The sequence below is a fragment of the Gorilla gorilla genome, chromosome 4 (genome assembly GCF_029281585.2).
Source record: "Gorilla gorilla gorilla isolate KB3781 chromosome 4, NHGRI_mGorGor1-v2.1_pri, whole genome shotgun sequence".
Classification (NCBI taxonomy): Eukaryota; Metazoa; Chordata; class Mammalia; order Primates; family Hominidae; genus Gorilla; species Gorilla gorilla.
Genome location: NC_073228.2, coordinates 85,174,398 through 85,193,669, shown reverse-complemented (window position 1 = coordinate 85,193,669; position 19,272 = coordinate 85,174,398). Strand labels below are relative to the sequence as shown.

The window sequence follows — 19,272 nt, the reverse complement described above, 5'->3', positions numbered from 1 at the left end:
GGTGTGGTATATATTTATGGTTATGTAAGCATGTACCCTGGTTGTTGGGAAGAAGTGGTGCCTGTATACAGTTCACTTAGTTAAGAAGAAATATATTCAAATAAGCAGGGTTTCAGATATCTTTAATGTCATCTTGAATTTATATGAATTACAATAAACCTTGAAATTAACAGGATAACAAAATTAGATTCCTAGATCATAGATAGTCTAGTTCAGTTTGTAACGGCTGGGATGGGATCTGGGAGTACGTATGTTCACAAAAGCCCCAAGTAATTTTGAAGCAGCTGGTCTTTGGACAAGTGTTGAGAGTGACTTCTCCACCAAGAGTTTTTCAGGGTCTTACCTAAGGCAGTACCTATTTAAAGACCAGTGGTCTACTGTGTTGCCATATTTTCCACCTTCTTGATACTTCTAAGTACTGGGAAGAAAGGTTAGAGTCAATTTTTTTAATTCACCTTTTTATGTTAAAGTAGAAAATTCCCTCTTGATTTCTGAAAAACTATTTTTAGGGAGAAAGCATGTCCAGTGTGCTACAAATTTGTCTACACAGGTCTATATTTTGGGACATCTATCCAAACCAAGAAGCTCAGAGATAAATTTTAATTCTGCATTTTAGTTAATAGCCATAATTACAGTGGATCTGTTTAATAAACCATTATGTATGACAGTGAGACAAGCACAAATGAATGTGCTTTATTGAAATAAATAGTCAAATCTTCAGCCTCAAATCGTTCCCTATAAATAGATGAAAAAGCGGAAGAATTATTGGTTGAGACCATTAGCCACTTGCACTTTTTGCTAGAGGTGCCAACAGTTAATTATGGCCTTACTGGTGTAACTAAGAGTGTGATTAATCATTCAAGCAATCGTTCCTTCTAAAAATTACAGCTTCAGAGAGAGAGAGACCTGGCAAAGCTAAAAGTCTTAAGTTTTGTAGAGTTTCTTATGGGAAACTGGGATTGTAGCAATACTCAGGAACCACTTTATCATCTTAAAAAAAGAGCTACCTATGATTAGTATAATACAATACAGTAGCTTAGCAAGGTGGCTTCAAATCAAGCCACAAAAAGTAAGATTTAGAAAAATAGTGGCCAGGCGCGGTGGCTCACGCATGTAATCCCAGCACTTTGGAAGGCCGAGGCGGGTGGATCACGAGGTCAGGAGATTGAGACCATCCTGGCTAACACGGTGAAACCTCGTCTCTACTAAACATGCAAAAAATTAGCTGGGCGTGCTGGTAGGTGCCTGTAGTCCCAGCTACTCGGGAGGCTGAGGCAGGAGAATGGCGTGAACCCGGGAGGCGGAGCTTGCAGTGAGCCGAGATCATGCCACTGCACTCCAGCCTGGGCGACAGGGCGAGACTCTGTCTCAAAAAAAAAAAAAAAAAAAGAAAGAAAGAAAAATAGTGACAAAAATTAAAATGACAAAATAATGGAGAACATATTCATAACCTAAATAGAAAATGTTCACATCCTTAGTCTATAAGGGTAGTGCCAGTGAATTACTGTCTACCTAGTATAAAAAGACAAACAGAAATAGTAGAAAATGTTAATCTCATTGATAATTACAGAAATGTAAATTAAAACCACTAGAAGGCAAAAACACTTTTCCATGAAATAGAAAAATGTGATAAATGTGACAAATTTAACATTGGCAAGACTTAGAAGAGAGTTACATAGATACCTTGTTGATGATGTACTGAAATTATAACTTACATATTTCTTGAAGGAATTGTGGCAGTCTGTCACACTAGGAATCATGAAATAACGAGAGTGATCAGGCTTTTTACACCAGCCTTATACTCTAACTATACACCAAAAAGGGACTTTAAAAGAAGGGGAAAACTCCCGCACGAAGATGTTTAGCACCTCATTATATATTAATCCTCAAACTTGGAAACAGCTCATACACTCAATGCTCAATTATTCAGAAAAAGCTATAAAAGCAGTAAATTGATGCAGCTGAATATATTTAATATAATGCAGATGAATAATAGATAGCCAGTATGAATATGAAGAGTTTATAGGAATATAGAAAGAAGTAAATGAGGTAAAAAGCAAACATGATGTATGTATACACTGAGAGGCAAACTGTACAATTATTTCTATATGGCAAGATTGTGGAGACTTTAGAGATGGAAACAGTTCACTCTTCAGGACAGAGGTTCTTTAATTGTGCAGAAGTGATCTATGGAGCTTACGGAGTTTAGAATGGCATCTGGAATGTGGGTTAAGGAATCTGCATTTAAAAACAGTCCTCACGTAATTCTAATGTAGCTTATCTGTGGAAGGTATTTTGATAAACATTTTAGTGTGTTGGGTGTTAGGAATATTTCTAGTTCATTTGTGTGTCCATATTTTCACATATACACAATAAAATATTAAATAGTACATTTCAAGCATTCAGTAAGCTTATCTTATTAATAATGGATATGTCCAGAGATACACTTGAGAGACTAATTCCATGAATGGATATGAAATCTCTCCTATAAAAGGAAAATGCTTGAAGCAGAGAACAAAGCCAGCTGAGATACAGGCTTCTGGGCAGCAGGCTAGGCTCAGTCAAGAGCACAGCACTCTGTCCCTACCACCTACCCACCCACCATTCAAACTCCACAGCAGCAAAATCACTAAGTATACTAGAACAATCACTACTTCACTCAGCCTTTGGCAGCAGTTGACATGTGACCACTCCCTCCTCCTTGACACGTTTTCTTCACTCGGCTGCTAAGACACCATGTCCTCTTGGCTGTTCTCCGGCTGCACTGGTGGTTCCTTCTTCCTCTTCACTATTCTCCCTGACTTGACCCCTCTCTCAGTCTGCAGCCCTCTTACTTCTACCTATGCATATTCCCTTGGCGATCTCAACAGTCTCACAGCCTTAAATACCACCCAAATGATGCAGTATCTCCTACCCGGATCTCTCTCTAAATGCTGGACTTCTATATCCCACTGCTTATTTATCAGCTCCACCCAAATGTCTATCAGACTTCTGAGACTCAATATACTCAAAAGTAGATTTCTGCTTTTCACCCCCAAATCTCTTTTCCCAGCAGATATCTCCATCTCAGGTAATGACAACTCCATCCTTCCAGTTGCTCAGGCCAAAACCTCTGAGGTCATCCTTCACCCTTTTACTCTCACATCTCAGCTCTAATCCACAATAAAACTCTGCTGGTTCTACCTTCAAAATGAATCCAGGCTCAGATCCCTAATCTCCAACTCCACTCCTGCCATGCTGGCCTAGGCTCTCAACATCTCTCGCCTGGACTATTGCAGCAGCCTGCTCACTCATCTCCCTGCTTCCACTCTCACCCTCTGCCCTCAGCCCATCCTCAACACAGCAGCCACAGCAATCCTTTCCAAACCTAAGACAGTTCATGGCATTCCTTTGCTGAAATCCTTTAATAGCTTTCATCTGACTGAGTATAAGCCAAAGCCCCTTTCATTGGCTTAGAAAGGCATTCTTGATCTGGCCCCTGTTACCTCATTGACTTTCTTTTTTTTTCTATTCTCCCTCTCACATACCCTACTCCAGCCACACTGCCTTTCATGGTATTCCTTGAAACATGCAGCATCCTCCTACTTTACAGTCTTTGCAATTGCTGTTCCCTCTCACACGGCATCACATATTCACACGGTATCTCCATCACCTACTACAGCCTTTGTTTAAAAGTCTCCTTCAGAATGAGGTGACCACCATTTAAAAACTCTACCAACCCACCCACCTTCAGCAGCCCAATCCTTCTTACCTTGCCCTATTACCTTCTAATATAAAATAGTATATGCTTAGTTATTACCCTTATCATTTATTTTTGGTCTTCCCCAAATTAGAATGGAAGTTACAAAAGGTTAAGAAAATTTTGTTGTTGTTGTCTCTTTTCTTCATGATATGTCACAAATCTCTAGAACAGTGCCAGGCATATATCACTGCATAAATATATTTGTTGAATGAATAAAACCACAAATGTCAAAGCCACAAAATGCCATAGTCATTTTGTGTGATGGTATCCCCATCACTAAAAAAGATAACTTGGCCTGGTGCAGTGGCTCACACGTGTAATCCCAGCACTTTGGGAGGCCGAGGCGGGAGGATCACCTGAGGTCAGAAGTTTGAGACCACCCTGGCCAACATGGTGAGACCCCATCTCTACTAAAAATACAAAATTAGCTGGGTGTGGTGGTGCACACCTGTAATCCCAGCTACTTGGGAAGCTGAGGCAGGAGAATCACTTGAACCTGGGAGGTGGAGGTTGCAGTGAGCTGAGATCGCACCACTGCACTCCAGCCTGGGCGACACAGCGAGACTCCATCTCAAAAAAAACACAAACAAACAAACAAAAAAAAAACAGAAAAAACAGATACAACTTTTGGTTAGCCTCCTTCCACTGAAGATATAATCTAGTACAACTTTTTTTGCTAAGCAGCATAATACCCATAGCATCTTGGAGAAATAAGGAGGAAGTTGTATATTTCTTTCTACCTTAACGTCTAGTATAAGCAGAGGGAAAGACTCACTTAGACCTTTGCTAGTGACAGGCAAAGCATTGGGTGCCTTTCTTTAAAGGACCAGGCACAGAATTATTCACGCACTCCAAGGGTCTTTCTCTCTTAACAATGTCTCCCCAGTCATGCTAAAGAAGGTCACCTGAGCTTTTATCAAGTCTGTACCTTAGGAGCCCTAATTATATCATAAGGTAGAAGGTAGAAGCAGGTGGAAAAACACCTTTGCCTACTCCTATTCTCCCCATTCTTCCTACATATCTTGGCTTCACAACACGCACGCAATTTTTTGCATTTAGCTGTTTACTTCCTTTTGCTCCCTATGAGCCTGCCTATTCTCCCTGAGAGCAAGAACCATGGTCGTATTCCTGGTACCTGCACAATACCTGACAGCACATGGTGATTCCTCAATAAATGTTCAAAGAGTCAATGAATGATCCAGAGTTTCATAAAGTAAGAGATGTGTTACAAATAGGGAGAGACTTAATATGCTATTAATTGATATAGCATAGAGCTAATGAACGTATGAATAAATCACCACAAGGATGCAATTCCACAAAAATGGAAGATCCCATATTTTCATTTCCTTGTCAGGCAGAAAAGAAATGGCTTCTTTTCTAGCTATTTATTTGCCATTGAAGCCATCCTGAGGGTATATAAGTAAAAGTCCAGCATAAGGCACTCTTGTAGAGGATGTTTAGAGCGCTAAACAGAGAAAAAGACCCAGATTAGGTTCACATTCTGACTCAATGCAGCTGAGCAGCTTTTGACAAATGCTTAACTTTGCAGACCTCAGTTTTCTCACCTGTGAAATGGGACTAATTTCTCTCTGCTTACCTTCAGAATACTATTCTAAGAGTCAAATGAGATTAAGTCTGTAAAACTTCTTTGACAAATAAAAATGATTACTATTGACATTCATTTTCTATTTCACCTCAATTTTCAGTCACTCAAAAAAAGAATTAAGTTCCAAATAACTATGATAGAATTCATGTTTCCACTTGTCTTATATATAAATTACTATAAGCTCTTCCAAAAAAAGCATGAAAACTACAATATATACCTTTTTCATGTGCCCCAGTTTCTTTGAGTTAACAACTTTGAAAATAATTATCAAGTCCTTAAAAAATATTTTTCTTACATAGCAACACTTTTCCCCTACAGAGCCAAAATTCATATGGAGCTTGAATAAGAATGTCCAAGTCCAATCATGACTAGTTTTGACATATTCTAGATCATATTATTTCCTAAATAAATGGAGCAATTCCCCAACTGGCGCTGCTGATCAAGGAAAGGTAAAAATTCTGTTCCCTAATTTTTTAATATACGAAATACAGGAGCTTATTTTCAGGTTTCATACTAGAGACGGTGTCTCTTTTGATTCTTTAATTCATGATTTCCTGCCATAGCCCTATGTTGGCTGTTTTTGTATCTTTCACCATTATTCTACTTCAGAAACAAATAAACAAAATATGGAGTGGAGTCATTAGAGAATTTATTACTAACAGGGCAATCTCAATACTGTTCAACACAAATGATTACATTTGCTGCTGGTGTAAAATGCCCAGGAACTAAATCCAATTGCTATATTTCAGGCAAATTTTAACCTTAAGAAAAAAAACAACAACAACAAAAATGATAATGATCACAGCTTATCAAGATACATAGTGATTATGGCAGTGACCATAGCAACTGAGTGTAATTTTTTAATAAAGATAAAAAACCTCTAAAAACTATCTCCAAAAGTTTGAGTTGTGAAATTTAAAAAACAAAAATTTGGCAAAAGCCACTTTCTTACCTGACTGATGTCACTCATCCAGGCAGCTTTCTCCTGGCGTGAGGGTGCTAACAAGACAACAGTGAAGGCGGCAGCGTCGGGAGGCTCCACCACTATTTTAAAATCCAGGTGCCCAAACACTTGCCCAGAACCTTTAGCTTGAACACATGTAAACCAAACAATTAGATGAGAATACAAAAAAACAAAAAGAGTGATAGCTGCCTTCACATTATTCTATTTATACAATCCATTTGCACTCAAATCGGGACTCTCATTTCAGCAATATCGTACTTCTCAGGCATGAAGAGGGCTTTATTAAGCTCATAAGCAGATGAAGAAGCTGAGGTCAGTAGGTTACTTGAGACTAGAATCCTGGTTTCCTTCTGATTTCATAGTTTTTTTAAAAAAAAAATCCCATGATTTATAGAATTCCAACACTCTAATTCAACTCTTCCTTCTTCTCTAACTGCCGCTGAATAGTCACTATCACAAAACAAATTCAGTAAAATGTGAATTCCCAAAGATGGTTTAACAAGGCTCATGGGCTAAATGGTTCAATTTTTCATACATAAATGACTTTAGGGAGTTTATCCTCAGCCTCTCTCTCCCGCCTCTAATTCTAATAGAATCCTAAGTGATCGAATGTGACTTACAGTCATCATCGCTTGCATCTGGCTCCTCAATCAATGTGCAGTCTATTAGAGACAGAACCCCACCTGTCTGGAAACAAACCAATTTTTCACTAAGACGCTGAAGGTCTTGTGTAGATTGGGAAGCTCTGATTTGTAAACACTATATTCAAGTTGCCATGGAAGAAAGCGTAGCAATTCTGCATCATAAATAATTTTTCATAGAGCCCAAAATTAAACTTAGATGTGCAAAAGGAAGTGAACTCATTTAACTTCAGTAAAATCCTTCCCTTTCAACCCACTCTCACTCAGTTGTTTATAAAATTTAGCAAGTCGGCTGATGGGAGACTTAGATGGTACCACAGTGGCTTTAGAGAGTAATGCACCTTAGCAAAGGGCTGAACTCACCAACCAGGAAGTGGCTTAAGCAGTAGAAAGCTGTCATCATGGTGTTGAATAATATTTATAAGCAATAATAAAAAAGTTTGCCTATCTAGGCAAACTTTTTCCATAAAGGGTCAGATAGTAAGTATTTTAGGCTCTGCAAGTCATATGATCTCTTTCACAACTACTCAGATTTGCCACTTTAGCATAAAAGCAGCCACAGACACAAAGACATGCGCGTGGCTGTGTTCCAATAAAACTTTATCAATAGGCCAGGCACAGTGGCTCACACTCGTACACCAGGCACAGTGGCTCACACTAGCACTTTGGGAGGCCAAGGCAGGAGGATCACTTGATGACAGGAGTTCAAGACCAGCCTGAGTAACATAGCAAGACATTGTCTCTACTAAAAATTTTTTAAAGATTAGATGGGCATGGCAGTGCATGTCTGTAGTCCCAGCAGCTTGGGAAGCTGAGGCAGGAGGACTGCTTGAGTCTAGGAGTTCGAGGCTGCAGTGAGCTATGATCACGCTGCTGTACTCCAGCCTGGGCAACAGAGTGAGATCCTATCTCAACAAAAAAAACACAAAACAAAAAATTTTATTAACAAAAACAGGCTCTAAGCCATGGGCCATAGTTTGCTGACTCCTAGTACAGAGAAAGATAAAATAGCATTTAGCAAATATTGCATTGGTACATTGTAGTGATTTGAGAAGATTTTTGTAGCTCAGTAGTTGTCAACTAGTATATAACTTTGTATATGATTATACAGATACAGTACAGTATATAATTTTGTCCAGGTTATGATTTTAATTGTATTTCTTCATGGTGATGCATACTTAAAATACATTTCTGTTACTTTGAATTCAAATGACAACGAATTAAATGGCAGAGTTGGTAACAGTACATTACCTCACTCATTATGCAATCATGACAATCTGTTTTATGATAATACCAAGCACGGGAAAGTCTCAAATGAGTTAACTTCAATAACTTGTAAGTGCTTGGAAGATAAATGGAACAGTTATGGAAAACCAGTACCTTGAGCAGATGAAGCTTCCCTCCTGAACTTCTTGTACATATTAAAAAGTGTTTTGTAAATAAGAAGCATTGTCTCTCTCCTTCCTTTTTCAAAGACAACGAACCCAGGCGAACTTTACTAAGTTTCCCCCTCTCAACGGAAGGTACTTGAATAAGAGAACCTGGTGATTACAAAAATGAAGAATACACAGCAATTAAAATTCTGTCAAGTGAGGACCATGTCCACGGCAATAAACACTAAGGTCTGTTTCCCAAAATACCAGGGATTGATTTATGCGACACATCATCAGAACAAGTAACTCTCTTCCAGTCTGAGCAGAAGAAACAATGCATTGTATTTTAAGGGCTGAACTGTTCCTAATATTTTTGTGAAACACTTTAGACTTGATTCTTCATCTATAAACTGGAAAATAAGTTTGAAAGATGGCAAAATTGAATTCAAAGAATGAAGCACTTCTGCCATCTGTCCTTAGTGATCTGATCCAATCAATTTATGTATTTAATAATAACATGCATATTACATAATTATATAGAATAATAACAAAAAGCAAATGCAATGTATTCTTCCTGAAGCACAGAACGTAGATAAATAGCATATTAATACAGTTTACCTTGTATTTTAAAAATAGAATGTACAATACATGTATATTATAAAAATATATAAATTATATAATTCAGTGAAATTTAGCTAAGAACTATTTTTAAAGGACACCTATTTCAAGTTACATTTAAATTATGTGAGATAAAAATTATTTGTGGAATCTAAACAGAAAATAATCCACATAAAATCTATACCCAGTATACTCCTAGGAGCAAAACTACCTTCCATTTAATGTGAGAAGCTATACACAGACTTTATAATACCAACATTACCTTTGATTATTTCTAGATTTCACCCTCATAGCAACCTCCCCCTACCCCAAAAATAAAATTCCAATCTAAGTTAAATATCAAACCAAAAAGTACTAACAAAGATTCTTGCCAACCTCTTGATTCTGACTTCTGAAGTGCCCTGAGATAGTCAAATTTCTTACATTTATTTAACCTACCACCTACCCCAAATGCAGCCTTCCACAGGCTCATATTACCCTCAGAAGAATCATTAAGTGCATATCAAACCCTTGAACATTAACAGCAGTCATCACTAAGAGATGAGATTGTAGACAACCTTATTTTCCTCTTCATACATTTTTCTAGCTTCTTGATTTTTTTAATGAGCACAAATTACTTCAATAAGCAGAAAAAGACCACTAAAGTTCTTCATATAAATAATATATATATGTAAGTTGGTAAAACTATGATTGTGAGTCACGAAATGTTCATATTAACATATGAATGTTGCAAATTGCATCTACTTTTTAACAGAAATTGAAAGGTGTACAGGGTGGCAAGAGACCCAAGTTTCCACGCCTGGATCTCACACTGTCTATTTTGGTGAGTGCTGCAGTGGGATGCTTGACAGACACAGAGTAGGCAGCTATTCTGGGCCTAAAGAATAGCAAGGAAGAAGTCCTGGGTGAGGGTGTGGGATTGGGGAACAATGGGCCAGGAGACGGTTTGACTCCCACGAAGGGATGGGCAAGAGGAGAGTGAATGAAGGAGGTGAGGTGGGTGGGAGCAAACTGGCTGGCAGCCCAGGCAGCAAGGAATGACATAGAGTACTGGAGGCAGGGGAAAGCAGGAGGCAGAAGTTAGGGAAGTCTATGAGCAAGTCATAGCAGCAGAAGGATGGGCTCATAGGGCTCAGGATGCAATCAAAGCCAGAGGCCTTGCAGAGGACATGGTTTAATGCCTCCCATTTCACAGATGGGGAAACTGAGGTCTGAGGCCAAGTAGCTCGCCTAAGGTCATGCCCAAGTGAGAAGTGAGTGATGTAGCCAGGGGATTCAGCCACATAAAATATAAGACTCAGAAAGAAGACAGATGGGAAGAGAGTAAGTTCTAGCTCTGCCATGGGGGCCATGAGTCATCAGGCCCCTGAGTTAGGGCTGAGTGAAAGACTGAGGCTTGGACAAATAATCTTGGTGGACAAATAGCTTTGGGAGTCATTTTCAGAAAGGCTATAAGCAAGCTGTGAAAACTCAATGTGTTCGTTAGTAAATGCTTCCAGCAATTTAGTGATTTTCTATGTCAGAAATTATAGAATACATAAAAATAAATACAATTTAGAAAGAAGTTACAGAATACGCTATTAGCTCATATATTAGCAATTACTGTGAATTTCAGCTGTGAGACAAAAAAAATAAATGTTTCCTTGGCAACCATATACTAATATGCTTAATCTATAATTGTTTACCTTATATCCAAGTAGAAGGGAGACATAGGAGACTGTGTACATTAGGTACATACAGAAATACATACATCTGAATTAAAAGTGAGAAATTGCAACACTATGGTTTGTGAAATAATCATATTTGGAAAAAGCATTTTAAGTGGATTTTTTCACATTTTCTCTTGCATTTGACATGATGTTTCAACACAGCTATGAGATATGAAGAAAGGATTCCTCGCTATAATACAAATTAGAGAAATACTTAGTATTCATTTAGTAATTCATCAGATCATTGCTATAGCATGATTCTTTGCATCCTGGTCATCGGTCTCTCTAATAATTGGGGTCAACTTCCAACAAAATTTCTGTTATTTCAATCACTTCATTCCCACAGAATGGCATTCAAGACTATGCCCCTTATTCTTAATTCGACTGAGTAATGAAAAAGAATGAAGAGCCATTTCCAGCTTATTGGGTTAGGCATTTGAGAAGATATAACTGTCTCTAGACCCCAAGTTACAATTTCAGAGAACACTGGTACATTGAAAGCGCATGACTTAGAGTCTAGGAATGATTAAAATACCAGAAAGGTCCATGTCTTATTCTCAAGGCACTTAGTCCTGTATTCAGTCACCTATATTTCATTTTCCTGATTTACATTTCCACAAAACACTGTTCACAATGCATAACAGATTTTGTACAAAATGTCAGCTTAGAGTGCCTTTGTCTTCTACTAAATATTCATACATATTTCATGTAATTGAAAATAGGAAGTCATTCCAAAATTTGGATCTTGGCTTTTAAAGTTTATCATAATCTTGCAGGTACTAGTCTAGGTGCTTTTGTGAGCATTAGCTCATTTTTACAACAATCCTAAAAGATAGCTACTACTATTAACTCCAATTTAAGGAGAAGAAACTGAGGTATAGAGAAGTTAAGTACATTGCCCAATATCACACAGCAAGGAAGTAGGGGAGACAGGATTTGACCTCCAGTGATGCAGCTAGACTGTTTTCCTATCATTGCCTCAGACACTCACACATTTATTCAACAAACTATTAATAGATTTTAGAAAACAATGATGATAATATCAGACCATTTCTATAATATAGTCTTCTGTATCCTATCCAACAGACTAATAATGGGAAACCATTTACAATAAAACTTTCATTATTTCAATCACTAAATCCTCATCAAAAAACATTCAAGAGGTGCTGATGCCTTTATTCTGAGGTGATCTTTCAGATGATCTGGATGACGTATTTTTCTAGTTCTTATGAATACAAATTCACATAAGGAAACTACATGCACACATGCATGCACGTGCACACACACACACACACACAGAAATAGACCACATATCATCCCTAAAAGTAATTAACACAAATATTAGTACACCTTTAGAGATAAATTGTAGACCATTTCATAGAAAATAAGAATCCCTCTAAATTTTTTTTAAATAATAATTTTTGAAAACACCTCAATGGGTCTTAAAGTCGTTAAGGGTGTTATGTAAAAGTGATAATAGGAGTAACCAAAGCAAAACAATGCAAACTTTCCAAATTGTCTGTGATTGTATTACTTCCTAATTTCAGATTGAGGTCTGAATTTTAGAAACCAACTTTACTGTATAACTCTTAAACAACTAACCAAACCACACATGCAGAAAAATACTGCTAAAAGGCAAATCATTATATTGACATCAACACAATAATAGTATCAGAAATATTCACAGCTGACAGAAGTGCCTTAAACATGTGGTACATAACAAGGAATTAATAACATATGGGCATGAATAAAGGGAGAAATTGTTCATGATTGTTTTCTCTCCAATTGCAGTGAAAAAAAAATGACATTCAGTATTTGACCTTCCAGCATTTTTCATTATTGAATGTTTTTTCAAGCTCAGACCTAAAAAAGTTTATGTTTTTAGCAATATAGTATGTTTGTGGGTTATAATACTTCCCAATCAAAAATCCTTTAAGAAATTGTACATTATAGAAACTTTCATCTCCATTCTCACATACTATCAAGCACAAGTCAATTAGTAGACATTTTCAGGAAACTCCAATACAAGAAAAATACAACATAAAACACTTTACAGTCATAATTGCAATTCAGTAAATAATTTAATTCAATGCCATTTTCCAGGTATCTGTAACAGAAAGCATCATACTAGACAAGGCAAGGCAGAGAGAATTCCTTAAGTGCTGCCCTTCAGAGTTTACAGTAACCAGGACAGAGAGGTATACAAGCAAGAGGATGAAATACATGCACCAGGAGTAAAGTGCCTTGGAAACAAGTGGAAGGTAAATCCATTCTAACTGGAGGAGAGGGGAGGAGGAAGAAGAGGAAATTATAAAAGGCTCCTTCGAGGTATCTGATCTGAGCCTGGTGGGACAAGCAGAACTTCAACAGGCACAAAAGAAATGGATAAGGACATTCCCAGCCCCCAGGCTGGGGACAGCACAAGGAAAGGCACAGAGGCTGGCAGGCAGGAAGCCAATGTGGGGACACAGTCTGTGCAGAGGAATAGAGGAGGCATTACAAGGGCCTGATGTTGTCAGCATTATATTCCACCCTTATTTAAAGAAAAAAGAATATCTAAAGCCAAAAATGAGAAAAGGAATCATTTCCTAAAATACACTCCCAAACTTTAACATATGTGTGGTTTCTCCTTGTAAATAAATAACGGAAAATAGAATGGCATGCATTAAACTTTTAAAGTAGTCTGTGCAAAAATTAATGTGCACAAAACATTGTCTTGTTCTTGATGAGGTAAAAAGAGATTTTAAGCAGTACATTATGGTAGGCAACGGCAACACAAATATCTTCAAATGTATTGGCACATTATAAACAGAAACTACATTAACGATTAATTTGAGTTCCAAATTTATATTCCACTCCTCACCAAATTCAAAATTATAAATGTGTGCAATATATTGTCTCAAATCAATTGCCTGGGGCATTCTCCCCTCCCCCAGAGGACCTAAGCACTAAAAAAATAACTTGGGATGTGGTTTACGTCTTGCATTTTGAAATAACAGCCGAGGAGAAATAGGCACTGTCAGGCTGTTGCTTCTCCACAGTTTCCGGCACAAATATCTTCAACTCTTCAAAAGCTTAATTTATCGAGTGATGCCCCCAAAGCACACTTCGCAAACACGACAGCCTCTGCATTACCAAAGCGTGGCAAGTGTCCATCAGAGACATTTCATCTGGCAACGGGAGTTACCAGTTGAATCAAATTATATTGTGTGGGGCGGATCCGGAAGTGCTGATGAAAAATGGGAACAACAGACAGCTGTTTTCACTTCGGACATGGTCACCAGTCTTATGTGAAAGGGCTTTGAGCAACGCAAGTTTCTCCTGGGCCTTGGCCTGGGTATCGTCAGCATTTGGCACTGCCACGGCCGTGGGCCAGGCCGACCGGTCCTCCTTGGAGCTGCAGAGAATGTCCGGGCCGCTGAGGAGAAGCGTCCAGTCAGAATGTAACTGCCTGCCCCACTCGTGCTTTACTATGATTGTGTTGCTGTTTTTCATGGTCCCTGAAAAGAAACAGCACAAAGGTGGGCCTCAACCACCGCCTCGGCGAAGGCCGTAGGGGGTCCTGCGGGCACCGCACCCGTCACGCCTGTTCAGAACGCCTTCCGGGGTGTGCCGAGATCATGTGACAGCCGCACAGCGCATCAGGTCGCGGGTCCATTTCACAGGGACTTACCTTGGCGGATGAACGTTTGGCTGGTGTCCAGCAAGATGTCACAGCCCTCCACGATCATTCTTTCGATGGCAAGGTTTTTCCTTATGTTTTCAGTGTCGCTGACTTCATCGTGCATTACTCTGTGACACAACACAGACAGGATCACAGTAAGAGAGATTTTCTCTTGCCCTAGCATGTAGGCAAAGAAGAGCTCCATCTGAGAAGCTCGGTTGCAAGCTTGTATCGATTGAACCGGGGGTTTGGGGGAAATACGCTGGATCTTTCCAGGCTTCAACAGGTCATGACCGAAAACAAAGCCAATGTGCCTCATGATTCTAAACTAAACAGTAAATGGGTCAGCAATTACGAGCATCCTGGGCATGTCTGCTTCTAAGTGCAACAGGAAAGCAACATGTCATTTTGTGGCCAGTTCCCGTCATTGAGATTAGGGGGCCATTTCTTGGAGGCAGACTAAATAAGAGACCTTTAGACCATTTATCCCATATAAGCTAAAGTAACACAGACATAAATAAGTGCTTGTAACAATGAAAAGTCACTGAGAAATGCAAACTGTACATTCTCTAGCTTCTTACCAAATATGAATACAAAATGCAACTGAGAGTCTTTTTTGTTGAGATGGGGTCTCGCTATGTTGCCCAGGCTGGTCTCAAATTCCTGGGGTCAAATAATCATCACCCCTTGCACCCTCGTCTCAGCTTCCCGAGTAGCTGGGACTACAGGTGCACACCACCACACCTGGCTATCATTTTTTTTTTAATGCTGAAAGAAACATGAACATTTCCAAACTTAAATCAAAATACACCTAATCTGAATTACATAAATTCACATGCTATAAGAACATTTTCCAAGATACGTATTTTTCTTGGTTCAAATGAATGTGAATGATGATTCAATATCACCTCACAAGCTACTATTTAACTTTCAGGTGAATCTGAGAAGCTGGATTTGTTTTGCTTCTTGTTCCTTAGAACATATACAGGAGGTTTCCACAAGAGACTAACTTGCTGCTTTCCTCTCCCAAGCCTTTATTATAAGTTCTTGGCATACCTGGACAGTTCCTCTAGCTTTGATTTGGCAAACTCCAGGCTTTTCCTTTCCACATGCTCATGGGGTGTGTGAGCAAGGAGCTCATGGAGTGTGATGATATATCTGGGGATCTAGATGCAAACAGAGGCCAGTATGAGCAAGACATCAGGATGGGTGACAGGGCACATGCTCCGCAGGGCCATCATTGCTTCGAGAAGCTTGTCTCTACTCTCCCACTTTTGACTGTTTTACACATTTTTAAAAAAAGAAATACAAATAAAATGAACTACACTTCACACTTCATGCACACCAAAAAAAAGAGACTTCACCAAGAACACATGAAAAGGTGGAAATTATTGAAGTGTTATGGTACAAAAAGATGGTTGTTTCTTTAACTTTTTTTTACATAATCATACACTTTTGAATCATAATTTTTGAAAACTGGTTCAGAGGGAAACAGATACAGCTATCATCAAGTCACTTGAGTCTGTATTTTAGATATATTAGTCCATTTGCAATGTTTTTAAATCAACAATCCCACTGCACTATTCTCCCTAAGAATTAAAACTTGGGAGAAGACATGTTCACCTTTATTACTTTCTGTTTCTACTTTATCTCAATTCACCTCCTTGCAGTAAAAAGTATTGTTTAGGTTATTTATTTGTACTTTTGTTTATTAACAGACTATCTGAATTCTGTCAAAGACAGAAACTCCACCAACCAGAGGAAGATCTTAATAAACCATGATAGAGATTCAACTTAATTTCTAGTGACACAACCTATTTATTGTGGGCTTAATTTTAACAATAACATGCATGAACATCTACCACAACATTACCCACTCGGGGGTTAGACTGGGTGCTCCAGGCTTTGCCAATGTGTCCAGTCCTCTAACATCATAAGGATTATGTCTCCATTTTATAGATAGAGAACTAAAATGGGAAGAAGTTTTAGGCTTTCACAGATAGAGAACTAAAGTGGGAAGAAGTTTGGTAACTTGCCCAAACTTGCCCCATTGGTGGCCTCACAGTAAATGGGAGCGTCAACTATAATCCCAGCTCTGACCAGTGCACTAACTGTCTTTTCTCAGAGCCCACCCTGGGAGCTCTCGTCTGCGGGGACTGAGGTCTCACTCAGCACTTGAAAGCACCTTTAAGAATGAAGAAACTACAACGGCTTTCCAGGACCCTGTGTGCAGTTTCTTCCATTCTGTCCTGAAGGGTCAGTGGCCCTACCTAGGGATCTGCATTGGCTCTTGTGCAAGTGGTGGCCTTCATTGGACTGCTTACCAATGTTTATTGAGTGCCTCCATTTACACACTATGCATAGACACAGCCACCATTAGCACAGACATTGAACTTCAGCTCTGGGATCACACCCTAAGGAGTGTCATCAAATCAAGGCTTCAGGAAGCACACATAGGCCCCCTTCGTCGTGGGAGGGTGGGACACTGGAGAATCCTCCCTTTGTAGGATATATGGAGGAGATTTTCTGCTCCTTCTCCCATGAACTTCTCACTAATTCAGCCCTTAGGGTTGTCCCACTTGATGAAGTCTCCTGGGATAAGTGTGCTTTCAAATATCCTTTTCGCTGGCATAATTGCATGACTGATAAAAGTCTGCCTCTAACTAGTAATTCCACAAGAAAATCAAGGCAATCAATAGCTAATGTACTCAATTTTTCATAGCAAACGGGACAGGTGTAGGAAAGCTTGAGTACTTATAATGCACTGAAAATCCACAAAACTGAGTTTGGTGAATACTCTCATGATCCTTCCTCATTACTTAAATTTCTTTTAAAGTGCTCGCTGGCTAAGATTCAGGTAGATGGATTTGAATTCAGTCTCTGGCCCTTTCTGCCTTATGGTGAAGGAAGAAACAGGCACTGAAACTGCCAAAAAGCAGGCAAACGAAGTTCTGCAGAGAAGTGGTCAGCTCTCCAAAGGGCTCATCTGTATCTTCAAGAGCTGATTATAAATCTCTTCCCCCAAAACCAAGAATCATAGGAACTGTCTAAATGAATCATAATTCTGCTTTCAATTATGGAGCAAATACTTGTCACTTTATAGACATTAATTAGCTTGCTCTCCAATTACAGTAAATAAGTGGATAGAATAGCAAGTAGCTACTTTCTGGAGAACATCTAACACTGCTGTTCTTGTCAGGAGCAGATTTCACGATTGGCTTACCAATGGACTTTCAACACATACATATCCAAATAAATACATGAGCAGCTGAATCCAATTTAAATGGTACCAGCCAAGCCACTGTCTTTAATAAATAAAAATTATGTTAATGACAACATTATTTTCCATAACAAATTTCTTGGCAATACTTGGACTTACTGTTCTGATAGTTCAACTGGGGATAATTTTACTGCATCATCCAAATTCTACAATTTCTCCATGTTTCCATAGTTCAACATAGCCTGATAACAGCAGCAACTGACTAACTCAAAAAAGAGCCGAGAAGGAGGAGGACAATCACCTTCTCTCTTCTACACATACAAGCTAAAGGCTTCCAATTGCCTCTCCTCCTCTCTCTTCCCCTACACTAACTTCTGCCTCCATATCTGGGCTCAAGAAAGTCTGGACAGAGGTCTCTCGGCAGTATAAACTAGGGTCACCTCTTCCGTTGTTGGCCTCCAGCAAAAAAAGAAAAAAAAAGTGAGAACCCTAGCCTCATCCTGAGGCGTCCATCCTTACAAGGGAGCAAGGCAAACATGCGGAAGTACCACTGCTAATACAGAGAGAAGCAGATACAACCGGACCCTCCAAGGGATTCAAACACCTCCATGACTATTTCACTTCATTAGTGAAAGAACTGCAAGGGAACAAGAAGGAGAGAGTGAGCTTAGTAAGGAAAAACCTCTCAGCTTCAGCTTCTAGAAAAGGCAATTTCCCCCAAGTGTTTTCTAGGGTTATTTCTAGACAGAAGGATGAAGAGTGAGGCATCAAGTGAAGAAGACAGAAGGGAGACACCAAGGAGCATGAGGCCCTTGGGCAGAGAACTCCAATGACTTCTCCTGGTCTATTCAAAATAGTTATGGGGAAGCAAGCAAAGACAATTCTGTGCTCTTTCAGTTTGCTCATTGCTTGCAGTTGGACAATTCTGGCCCAACTCTTTGAGGCTTCTTCCAGATCAAAGCCTCCCACAAGCTGAAGCCTCTGGTTAGACTTGTCTGGCAAAAGCCAGAAAGCCTCAATATCTGACCCAACATTCTAAGGTTTGAGGTCACCACATCCTTGGGGAGGGGGCTCCTAGACTAACACCAAGCTCCTTGAAACACCACATAGTTACCCAATCCAAAGCATCAGAACTAGTGTAGTCACTCTAGGATCACCACATCAGAGAGCTAGAGAGTCTGGAGATAACTAGAGCTCAGCTCAGCTGCCTCAATTTACGGATTATGAAATAGCTATTTAGTTTGGTTCAGTTATTTTCCCCGATGCTATGAGTGAGACATCAGGTCTCCTAAAGATTCCCAGTCCAATGTTCTTTTCACGACATTATAAAAATTCCCGGGGGTCAATCAAAATGCTCAGTCATTGCTATCAGGCATAGTCTTCGGGAGAGGAAGGGCAGGGTGGTGGGAGAGTATCCCAGCATTTTAAAGAAATCCAAAGACCTTTCCAAGGCCCTACATTCGCTGTATTTGGACACTTCATCTACAGCGAAAGTACAGCTCTGCCATTTCAAAATACTGAAAAAATCACACCAAGAGGGAATTAAATAGCACGAAGAAAGACATCAGGGGGCTGTCAGGTAGGGAGCTGGCTCCTCTCTGAATGCCCCACGTGTCTTTCATGACTCTACCTTTGTATATTCAACTGACTTGGGGTTACTGAACAGATACAACTTGGGGTACTGAATCATAACCTAAAGATAATTGTCAAAAATTCACATAGAATCTCAGAAGAA

At 39.2% G+C, this 19,272-nt stretch overlaps 1 protein-coding gene across 4 annotated transcripts in view; it reads right to left on the bottom strand.

Annotated features, from left to right (window-relative positions):
• RASGRF2 (Ras protein specific guanine nucleotide releasing factor 2) overlaps positions 1–19,272 on the bottom strand; it is a 269,681-nt gene that overhangs the window by 130,135 nt on the left and 120,274 nt on the right. For all 4 annotated transcript variants that reach the window (XM_055386143.2, XM_055386145.2, XM_004058629.5 and 1 more), the window contains 5 exons: positions 15,374–15,483; positions 14,327–14,445; positions 8,334–8,494; positions 6,933–6,999; positions 6,301–6,437 (listed from right to left, as the gene is read on the bottom strand). In XM_055386143.2, coding sequence (XP_055242118.1) covers positions 6,301–6,437; positions 6,933–6,999; positions 8,334–8,494; positions 14,327–14,445; positions 15,374–15,483 — 594 coding nt within the window. The remainder of the gene's footprint in view (positions 1–6,300; positions 6,438–6,932; positions 7,000–8,333; positions 8,495–14,326; positions 14,446–15,373; positions 15,484–19,272) is intronic.